The sequence below is a fragment of the Zeus faber genome (genome assembly GCF_960531495.2).
Source record: "Zeus faber genome assembly, chromosome: 2".
NCBI lineage: Eukaryota > Metazoa > Chordata > Actinopteri > Zeiformes > Zeidae > Zeus > Zeus faber.
Genome location: NC_137189.1, coordinates 36,424,065 through 36,436,408, shown reverse-complemented (window position 1 = coordinate 36,436,408; position 12,344 = coordinate 36,424,065). Strand labels below are relative to the sequence as shown.

Below are 12,344 nucleotides of genomic sequence, written 5' to 3'. Positions count from 1 at the left end.
ATAAGAGCAGACAGACGAGACACACGAGAGCGGCTCCCCGCACAACGGCTCCACATTGATACTGTCCTAATTGGAATTTAATTAAGTAGCTGGAGCTTTGGGAAGAGGGGGGGGGATAAAGATTTCAGTGCATACGTTATATATATATATATATATTAAAAAAAAAAAGGTTTCGTGCTTTTTTTTTTTTTTGATAACAATACAGAGACCTAATTAATAATTAACAAATGAACAAATTAACGCGTCGGCCAATTAGGAGCGTGAGGTCAATTGTGTTCTATGTTACGACGATTTGGACAATTACAAGGCAGATGACGAGCAGATATCTTTGTCCCCCGTGCGTCATGATATTCTTACACTCCGTCATTCATTCGTTTTTTTAATATTTTAATTATTATTATTATTATTACTATTTAAATAACAATAATAATAAATATTTGATATATGTTTTTATTTGAAAACTGTCCTTGGGTTTCATGAATGCGCTTATAAATCAATATGATAATATTTTATTATTATTATTACAACATTATAATGAGCATTTATTTTATCATATTAATTTACGTTTCGGGCAGAATGGTGTTACAATATAGAACTACTAAATAGTGAAATGCACCTGTTCGTTTTCCAAAAGTAAAATCCAAAAGTAAAGTAGGTAAAATCATAAAACGCGGCCAGCGTTTTAGGTGCGTCACACATACGACGCAATAAGACGATAAGATGAGAAACAATGAGATAAGATTTTGCTGATCCCCGTGGGGGGAGGGGGGGGAGGGAGGGTAATTCAGGCGTTTCAGCAGAAGAACAGTGCAAGTCAAGAAAAGGGGACGAACTAAATATAGACGCACTAAAGAGATGTTTAAAACTACACAAACATGATGAGAAGTTAAAACAACATGAAGCAATTACGCTGTGTAGGGATTATGTAGCCTCTACGTGTATATTTGTATGTATTTATTTTCAATTTAAAATAGAAAATGCTTGTTTTAATACATTTGGAAAGTGGCACCTTTCCTGCGAAAACTCTCCTGAATTGATTTGATTAGATTTTACATGTATTTATTTATTTATTCATTCGTTTGTTTAATTAATTAATGTATGTATGTATGTACGTATGTATGTATGTATGTGTGTATGTATGTATGTATGTATGTATGTATGTATGTATGTATGTATGTATGTATGTATGTATGTATGTATGTGTGTATGTATGTATGCATGTATGTATGTATGTTTGTGTATGTGTGTATGTATTTATTTGCTTGTTTATTTATTTATAGATGGATTTGTTTATTTGTATATTGATGTATTTATTTGTATAATGTTGCTGTAATACGAAGATATTTTGTTCACTCCGGTTTTACCCGTCTTTCACCCCTGTTGCGCCAAAAGAAATCCAATTCCACCACCAGCTGCAGATTTTATTATTTGCTGAATTTATCTAAATAGCGAGAGACAAACTGGCCCTGTCGGCCTTGTTGGAAAGAGATGACGACGACAAAATTCTCGAATATTGCACCAATCTCCCAAAATAAGAATCCCAAAAAAAGAAATAGAGCAAAAAACGCTGTCAAATAAATCTCAATACCAATTGAAATAAAAACAAAATAAATAACATTTAAAATAAGGAAAATGATAATAGTCTGTTCCGGTTGGGTTGGGTTGGTCATTTTGTCTTCGTTGCTAATGTTAAAAATAAAAACAATTATATGTATGTATTTATATATATATCTATATATATATATATATATATATATTTCTAATTCGTTTACTCCTTCGGTCTTACGCGTCTATGCGTGTGCGTGCGCGCGTGTGCGTGCGCTACTACGTTTTTACGGCGAGAAAATCCCGACCGTTGATTGGACGTCGTCACTTGTGACAGGGACGGTCTCCCGTCCTGATTGGTCTCCTTGCAGGTGAGTGCGCGCGCCCGTGCCGCTGTGCGCGCGCCCTGAACGAAGTCAGTGAGGAGCGGTGCGGGTGGAGGAGGTGGGGGTGGGGGTGGGGGAGGCGGGTGTAACGGTGTTAGGAGACTTTAGAGAGATCGTGCACACGCACATTTTTTTTGGGGCTGCGTCGCGTAGAGGCACGGGCGCACGGACGCGGCGCTCCATGCGCGTAAAAAGTGGAGAGCCGCGCGTAAAATGTGGAGAGGTTTCGGGTGGGACCATGACGCGCGGACGGCTTACGTGAGCTCCTAACCCCTCGATTTCGTTTGCTTGTTTGTCTGCGTGCATGCCGTTCCACTGATCTGGACGCCCCGGGTGGGTGGAGGGGTGGGGTGGTGGTGGTGGTGGAGGTGCCGGAGGAAGCGATCAACAAGTGGAGTTCGGAGCGCGGAGAAGCAGCGCGCTCCCCGTCCGCCTGCCTGGCCCGGGCGCCGAGAGCATGGACCGAGACCCGAAGGACCGCGACTCCACGGAGGAGGAGGAGAGCATGTCGCTGCCGTCTCCACCCGCGGTGATGGTGCTGCCCCACCAGGCGGCCCAGCAGAGCCACCACAGGACCACCAACTTCTTCATCGACGACATCCTGCGGCCGGACTTCGGCTGCAAACGGGACCCGGGTTCGGGTCGCCGGGAGCGGGGACAGTCGGCGGTCAACCTGCTGGCGGCGGCGACGACCAGGCCGTCGCACGGCAGCAGCCTCTGCCTGGACTCCAACTGCAGCAGCGACAGCACGTCGTCGTCATCGTCGTCCTCTTCCTCGTCATCGACGTCTTCCTCGCCCTCGTCCAAGCAGAACTCCTCGAAACCGGGCTCGGACCGCAGCCCGTCGTCCATTGTAGTTGTGGGTGGGGGCAGTGGAGGCGGTTCCCCGCCGCCGCCTAAGGACTCCCAGCCGCTGCTGTGGCCCGCCTGGGTCTACTGTACGCGGTACTCGGACCGACCCTCATCTGGTAAGGCGCTGGGGGTGGAGGGTGGAGGTGACGCATCGGTCATTTACAGACGTTTGGGCATTTTCTACACGTGAAGCAAGATTCTCCTGACCGATGGATAGATAGATAGATAGATAGATAGATAGATAGATAGATAGATAGATAGATAGATAGATAGATAGATAGATAGATAGATAGATAGATAGATACATAGATAGATAGATAGATAGATAGATAGATAGATAGATAGATAGATAGATAGATAGATAGATAGATAGATAGATAGATAGATAGATGGATAGATAGATAGATAGATAGATAGATAGATAGATAGATAGATAGATAGATAGATGGATAGATGGATAGATAGATAGATAGATAGATAGATAGATAGATAGATAGATAGATAGATAGATGGATAGATGGATAGATGGATAGATAGATAGATAGATAGATAGATAGATAGATAGACAGATAGACACACGCCAGAACAAATGGCGGTAATAATAATGATAATAAAAATAAAAATGATGATGATTATTATTATTATTATTATTATTATTATTATTCTTACTCTTATTATTATTTAAATAATGAATTAGAAATAACAATGAGGTTGAAAGAAATGGTAATATGAAAGAAACGTAAACATTACATGAAGTAACCAATATACAATAAACCAATTGACTTACAAATAGAAGATGTTGTGATGATGATGTTTATATGTTTCTGTTAATATATATGTTTATATATTAGAGAGTGCGTGAGCGTGTGTGTGTGTGTGTGTGTGTGTGTGTGTGTGTGTGAGAGAGAGAGAGAGAGAGAAAGCCTGAACTCCTGTTTCATTATTGTCGGGTGGCCCTAGAGTATTCCCTAAACACGCGTTATATATTATTAGAATGTAATGTTTTGTGGCGCAACTCCCTCACAACTCCTCTGAAATGACCTCTAAGTATTCCGCACTGCGGGAAGACACAATTCATACGTTCATCTTCACCATAAACAAACCAATTTAAGAATGTGATCCGCGTCCACGTAATGTGGACGATAAAATCTGATCAAATCGATCAATATACGATGTGATAATATGGGGGAAATATTCCGGCGTTTCAGCAGAAAGTAAGAATATGAGAACTAATATAGGCAATAGAGCGAAAATAAAGATACATGCAAGGCTAGATCAAAATAGGTTATGGTCAAGCTCAGAAATACAGTGTAGAATTTACAATGAACTAAATACAATAAATACAACTGTTAATATTATAGACAGGGTCCATATACAAGCTATACCACATATACTACAGAGCAGTTATTATGTACATAAGTTACTAGTTATAATATTCTCAGCGTTCACTCGTCTTTTTCATTAAGTCGAATAATAAAGTCAGAAAACCTTCAGCGGTCAATAATCTGGATTTGAGGTATTGTATGAAACAGCTTACAAGCAAATACAGCGTCTGAGATGTTCGATGGGGCAATATTTCAACTATTGATCGATCACAAAGGGGGGTTGGTGACTCGTTGTTCCCACCTGAGTTAGGGAGAGCTCCCTGTAAAGTCCCTAAACCCTATTTTAATCCTTCTGGGTTTTTTTGTGGTTATAAACCCGCTGGAGGAGGCTGAAAAGGTGCGGAACTGTCATTATTATCCATCTTCAGTGTACGCGCACATAAAGAGGGTTGGCCGGTCATATGCACAAAGCAAAGCCTTCGAATAAGATTTGAAGAGGCACAAACAATGCTATTCTTTATTCGAAACGGTGTGTTGTGATGAATCGCTTACCTTCACCGCCCCGGAGAGGGGGAGCCTAAATATGAAATGTGAAAGGGTGTTCAAAAAAGAAAGGGATGGTTGAATTATCAATTACTGCAAGCCATTAACCTCGTGCTATAGCTGTCAAATGACCTGGAAGGCAGGCTGTCATGCGCAAAACAGCCCGTAATAAGTTCTGAAAAAAATGATTGAATCCAATTATAACCATAACTATCGGCCTGTAGGAAACAACAATAATATAAATAATGTATGGATATGATGTGAGTCAAATAAACAGTGTGCGTTGTTAAAAAGTCATCCAGTAATGTGATATATATGTATATAGTGTAGGCTATTAAGGGTTAGGGCATTGCGTCTGCTATTTCATCAATGTTAAAAATCAATAAAAATCAATAAAGTATAGGTATAGGCTAATTATAGCCTATACTAATAATACCACTACTCTGACTCCTATAGTGTAATAATAGCCTAATAACGTAGTAATAGTGAAATATATATACGTAATTAATGCGACTTCGATGAGAGGATGTAAAGACAGGATAAAACGTTGCTCTCAACCAACTTTCCAAACGCCACCAGTGGTATTTTGGGAGGGCTATCACTCCTGTGTTCCCATAATAGTCATGCTGTCAGCACCAGCGCATCCAGGACCATTGTGTAGTGAAGACACGCACGTTCCAAAAACCTCTGCGCGGTTTAGACAGTGGTGTAAAGTAACGGCGCACAAAGTACTTTCTTACTGCGCTTCAGTACATTTCTAAGCACATGTACAGGTATCTGTGCATACTTAATCAACCCAGTTTCAAAGACTGGGAACTTTTTTTGTCTCTTACCCTGTTACATTTCAAAGCGTGTATCTATACTCAGTTTTATTCAATTTGACCAATTTTCCAATGTTATCAATTTGAATTAGTAATTTAGTAAAGTTCAGAAACTGCATGGCCAGTCAAAAAAAAACAACAAATAAAATAACACAGTGTTTTTGTCCCCCATAGGTATTTAAAAAAAAAGCAAATACATACGTTTGTTGTTATTTATTTCTTGGTGAGACCGTTTAAAGGGTTGAATCACAAGTATATTGGACGATTTAATTTATTTGAGAATTAAAATCAGGCTCTGCACGAGCACCCATCTTGCACAGGAAAGATACAGGAGCACGTTGTGTCACAGTAAAGGCTATAGGACAAGTACTTTCACTTCCAATACCTCGGGTAAATTTAAAAGCTTTCGTGCTGATGTACTTTATTTAGGAAACGCCAATTCGGTGCTTTCCCTTTTACTAGGGTCATTCTGTGACAGTAGTGCGACTGTCAAATACAAATACAATCCGAATACCGTCACAAATATAGTCCTCACTGCTCACTTCGGAAGGTGCGTGTGTTTTCGTTTATTTTTGTTAGGGTTCCTTATTAATTAAAACAAAAAAAAAGGAGGGGCTGATGATGATGATGATGATGATGATGATGATGATGATGATGATGATGACGATGACGACGACGATGGCGACGTGGATCTTCATTGCATTCTTAGCAACCCGCTGACATTTACGTGTTCGTCCCCCTTGCTGCTCCCACACCAGGCCCGAGAACACGCAAACTGAAGAAGAAGAAGAGCGAGAAGGAGGACAAGCGGCCGCGCACGGCCTTCACGGCCGAGCAGCTCCAGAGACTGAAGAGCGAGTTCCAGGCCAACCGCTACATCACGGAGCAGCGGCGGCAGGCGCTGGCGCAGGAGCTCGGCCTGAACGAGTCGCAGATCAAGATCTGGTTCCAGAACAAGCGGGCCAAGATCAAGAAGGCCACGGGCTACAAGAACGGCCTGGCCCTGCAGCTCATGGCCCAGGGACTGTACAACCACTCCACCACCACCGTGCAGGAGGACAAGGAGGACAGCGAGTAGGATAACTACGGGACTGGGACACAACAATGGGGACTCACTTCGGACACTGGACTGGAGGGCGCGTCGTGTTATAGCGCAGTAATAACGTAGTAATTACGCATTGGTTTTTTTTGGTTGTTTTTTTTTTTTGTAACGACGTGCCCAAATGTCACGCGTTTGACCTTTTATTGTATAGTAACGCCCCACGCACCTCGTGGTTACGTGCCACGCAGTGGGTACGACAGGTTTTTTTTTGTTTGTTTTATTCCAACGTGCTATATAATAAGGCACCAACAATTTGCGGTCTTCCTTCAAAATCGCGTGTGACGCGTTTTTATTTGTTTCCACGTTTCCACTTGTCGTGAAATGTTGCTCGTGTAGTGCAGACAGACACAAGACACCCGGTACGGATGGAGACACGCGATTCCGGTGCGTTATTACACAATAAGCTATTGCCGCCTCTATGGTTTATCACATACCCGCCGTTAAAAAGTTGTGATAGTCACAAAAGCACTCTTGACTGACTTATTACCCATTATTTCTTACCCATGACAAGTTGTTGTATGTTATTACGTATTAAATGTGGGCGTTATTACGCAATGAAGGTCAAACGTGTCACATCGTTGCAAATTGTTACAAAACGGGGCGTTGTTATGTAACGCGTTATTAACGCGCTATTTAAAAATGCAGATTCCTGTTAATGGTGACAGTATATGGACATAATTATATGAATGAACGAGCGTTATTAAAGTTTATATAGCCACACAGTTATGTTGTATATATTTAATTTCAGGTTAAGGGATACACTCCTCCCACATGGTCCCTATACTTGCTGGAGATGTTTTTTTTTTAATTTTGATTTTATTTTTTATCTTTGTATAATATTCCAATGTCGCTCATCGGTTTCGTAGAAGTGTCTGGTTCGCTCTATATATACAGGTTTTGTGGTCACGTCATGAATGGTTTTACAGACCAAAAGCCAAAGATTTTAATATGGTCAGAGATATGTGGTCTGAAATAATAATAACAATAGTAATAATAAGTATTATAATGATAATAATAAACACCCTCACAACGCTGGAATAACTGTATTTCCTCTCATTTACATTGTTCTTGTCGGTTTGAAGCAGGGGTTGAATGTTTCTAATTTGAGTTTGAAATCTGGGCCAAAATGCCTACCCCCCAAACAACACAATTCTTCTTCTTCTTCTTCTTCTTCTTCTTCTTCTTCTTCTTCTTCTTCTTCTTCTTCTTCTTCTTCTTCTTCTTCTTCTTCTTCTTCTCCTCCTTCTCATTATTATTATTATTATTATTATTATTATTATTATTTTTATTATTATTATTTGTAGTAGTAGTAGTAGAAATAGTCGTAGTAGTAATAGTCGTACTACTACTCCTACTACTACTAGTAGTAGTAGGAGTAGTAGTAATGAAATAACATTTAAAAACGATAGACCTATATTATATGGGAAAAAGGTGAATTGTTTTTACATAATAATAATAATAATAATAATAATATTAATAATAATAATAATAATAATAATAATAATAATAATAATAATGAACCGAGGACCACATAAATACATCCTTAAAATCATACACACAGTTACGGGCTGGCTATACAATAGTACGTTAGCAGATTCAAATAAATCTCCTGGCTCTGATATATAAAAATGATAAAGTAATACAATCCCTTCAATAAATACGGACACATCGAGTGGATGACCTCAAATTTCACCACGGGCGCGCGCGCGCACGCACACACGCGCGCCTCCGCTCCAACTGGACGCCAGTTGCGTCACCGCGATGAATGACACGTCACCTGTCCATATATTCTGGGTGTTTATTTGATATTAAAACCCTCCCGATAGACGAGAACTTCAAGTTGCAGCTGACTGGCTACAGTCCACACGGTCCGCACCTCCGGGCCAGTGGCTGGGAACTGTGACATGGCACGCGCAATCGCGCATGTGTGTGTGCGGGTGTGTGTGTGTGTGTGTGTGTGTGTGTGTGTGTGTGTGTGTGTGTGTGAGAGAGAGAGAGAGAGCGAGTGCAGTGGCGAGACAGCGCGGACTTTTGTGTCTACAGCGTAGATTGGAAACGCGCACGGACGCACGTGTGTAGGGTGTTTACCAGGACCTAAGTGAGTGGTAGTAATAATAATAATAATAATACATATAATGATTATTATTATTATTATTATTATCATTATTATTATTATTATTATTATTATTATTATTATTATTATTATTATTATTATTATTATCATTATTTATTTCTCTCTATAGGTAAAATGATGTTGAATTTCAATCTTTCCACCCAAAAGGAAACATTCGCTCTTCTTAACTCAACGATTTCCAAATATCATTGACAAAAACCCCAGGCTATAATTATTGTTTTATTTTGACCTGAATTGTTTTTTCACTTTTGGTTTCGGCCCAAAAGACGTGTATATTATTTATTATCGCATTATGCATATGCACGTTTTCACGCAAAGTAACACAATTCGTGATACTTTATGTAAAACCTGCAGCACAATTGGTCATATTTATGTAGTTTGGAGAGGACGGGCAAAGGTTGGTTTGCTCCTCAAGGGTTTGAAAAACTTGGGATTATTTCAAATGTCGTCGCGTTTGTGATTAACTAATTATTAATTATGGCAATAAATAATATTAATAAACAAACAAACAACTGAGACCGACAGTGACACCATCAGTCGCGCTGCTGTTGTGACTTGAATGTGATATTTTTATGGTGAACATTCTTGGGTACCTCAACTTTTATTATCTTTTATGATCTTGTTGGTGATCTTTATCATTACTCTTCATTATTGGATTGCTTAAAAAACATTCAGAAAAATAACAATCGCAATCACAATCACAATCGTGTAAATGACTTCACCCCTTTATTCGAAAGATGTCGCTTTGGTTTTTGTTGCAGATCTAACCTTTGTTAAAGTTGTTACACAGTTTAAAAAACAGTAATGCATTGTCATATGGTGAATACGAGGGTTGTCAAAAGTAATGCTACTGTTATAATAAGTAATAGTATTAAGACCCATCCGGTTATTGTGCGTATAGACCTATAAAAGTTCTATTGGAGAGGCTGTGTTGCTAGGCTTTTTTTTTTTATATATACAGTATATAATCGGCCAAAGGTAAAAAAAAAATACGAAATGAAGACAAAATTGGATTCTGATTTCTGATGTTGACCTTGTTTTATACTGAATAAAAACATTGGACCGGAATCATTGGATCAATTTAAACTAAAGCTTTAATTTGTTAAAAAAAAAGGGCATCGCAATGTCTCAAGGTTGGGGTTGAGAACCACATAATTTTTTTTTTTTATTACTAATATAAGGAATCTTTTAAAAGCTGATCGCAACGACTATTTTTTCCCAGTAGTCCATCTGGAGAGCATGTGTGTGGAGAGGTGACGCAAGCGCTGCATTAAAAAAATATCAATAGTTGGATTCTTATGACATTGTATTTAAAATTCATATAATTATGAATTATTCTACCCCTCCTCCGTACCTCCTTGTCATTGAGAAGCCTTGGGTTTATCTGTAAAACAAAGAAAAAACCAGGGATCGTTTGCATACTTAGCACAGTGTGCCTCGCAGGCACAATATGGATTTAATTTATATGCAAATGAAAGCAATAAATGGGGGAATACACTCTGGAAATCTTTCCGTTTAAAGAGGAAGAGACAGAGGGGGGTTCGGCACAGACACACACACACAAAAACCAGTCATTATCAAGGTCCCCTATAAGAATAACAATGATGTTATATAATCACCACCGATTACAGCAAAGGAGTTCTATTATAATTATAATTATTATTCTTATTATTCTTATTCTTATTCTTATTCTTATTCTTATTCTTATTCTTATTCTTATTATTCTTATTCTTATTCTTATTCTTATTCTTATTCTTATTCTTATTATTCTTATTATTCTTATTCTTCTTGTTATTATTATTATTATTATTATTATTATTATTATTATTATTATTATTATTAATATTATTTTTGTTATTATTATTATTATTATTATTATTATTATTATTATTTTATATATCTATGCACTTATTGACTAATTTTTCATTTCAAAGTTTTTTAATCTTTATTTTTATTTTAATTTTATAAAATATCTGTTAATTGGTTTTATATATATATATATATATATAAATATATATATATATATATGTATATATATATAAATATAAATATATATATATATATTCAGTATATGCACTATTTTATTTACTTTTTAAATTCTTATTACTATTTTATTATTGTTTGTGTTCCGATATATATATTTACTGGTGACACCGAGCCCTATCCTATTCGGCAAGAGTATCCACCAAAAAGCACAAAACCACCCCAAATTAGAAAAACAACAGCATAACCACACACTCGTCACACCCACACACACACACACACACACGCGCATCCACACGCAAACTTCCAGGCGCTCTAACTCTCCCAGATCTTCCTCTAAATTGTTGTTGGGATCACCGAGCAGGATTTCACACTTTCCCAGTTTCCCAGTCTCACTGGTCGATCAAAGGCCCCTCCCCCCACTGAGCTGACGGATCCCAAATCCTGTTATAGGATGAGGTAATACTTCTTTCAATTTCAACTCTCCGAGTGTGTGTGTGTGCGTGTGTGTGCGTGTGTATGCGTGTGTTTGTGTGTACGTGTACGCGCGTGTGTGGGCGCTGGCGCGCTCGCGCACGTGTGTGTATGTGTTTAAAAGGACTAAATACCCGAATACCCACCAGCGTTTATCGGACCCTCGGATTATGAGGCTACATTAACATGCAGGCCCTTAATGTTGTTGTCTTTTAGTCATTTTTAAATATCTGATGTGCATCTTCCCGGTTTATTGTCATAATCTCCAAAAAAGGCTGTTTTAAGTCACATAATCATCTTGTTTTTTGACGGTTTTTCTCGTTCACTCTGATAAACATCTGTACCTGATTTTTTTTGTATATCTGGTGGATTGAGGTAATTTCTGAGATACTGTAAATGTTTTTTTTGTTCAATCATATACAGATGTATAAATGCTGACTAAGAAGTTAAAATGCTCTGAATTGTGTTAGTCGCATATACCAAGTTCAAGTACAGTGTTCAAATTTTTGTATTTTTGGAAGGGTTTTTGGAGGGATAAGATAAGATGAGATGAGATAAGATGTTATTGATTGAGATGTTATCAGTTATTTTGTTATAATATCCACCAACCTAAGGGGTTATTTTTTCATAATATCTATGAACTGAAGAGGTTAATTTGCGATAATATCTATCAACCAAAGGGGTTATTTTGTGATAATATCGATCAATCTAAGTGACTATTTTGTGATAATGTCTATCAACCTAAGGAATTATTTTGTCATAATATGTATAAACTTAAGAGGTTGATTTGCGATAATATCTATCAACCAAAACGATTATTTTGTGATAGTATTGATCAACCTAAGTGGCTATTTTGGGATAATATCTATCAACCTAAGGGGCTATTTTGGGATAATGCATATCAACCTAAGAGGCTATTTTGTGATTATATCTACCAACCTAAGCAATTATTTTGTCATAATATGTATGAACTTAAGAGGTTATTTCGTGATAATATCTATCGACCAAAAGGGTTATTTTGTGATAATATCTACCCACCTAAGGGGTTATTTTGTGATAATATATATCAACTGCAGGGGTTATTGTGTGATAGTATCTATCAACCTAAGGGGTTATTTTGCGATAATATCTACCCACCGAAGGGCTTATTTTGTGATAATATATATCAACTGCAGGGGT

At 38.1% G+C, this 12,344-nt stretch overlaps 1 protein-coding gene across 1 annotated transcript; it reads left to right on the top strand.

The window, feature by feature from the left end:
- The first annotated feature begins 2,318 nt into the window (after positions 1-2,318).
- Positions 2,319-7,603, top strand: LOC307244232 (homeobox protein engrailed-1a-like). The gene is made up of 2 exons (XM_080019346.1): positions 2,319-2,899; positions 6,231-7,603. The coding sequence occupies exons 1-2, from the start codon at positions 2,389-2,391 to the stop codon at positions 6,548-6,550; spliced, it is 831 nt and encodes a 276-aa protein (XP_079875472.1). The 5' UTR covers positions 2,319-2,388; the 3' UTR covers positions 6,551-7,603.
- The last annotated feature ends 4,741 nt before the right edge of the window (positions 7,604-12,344 follow it).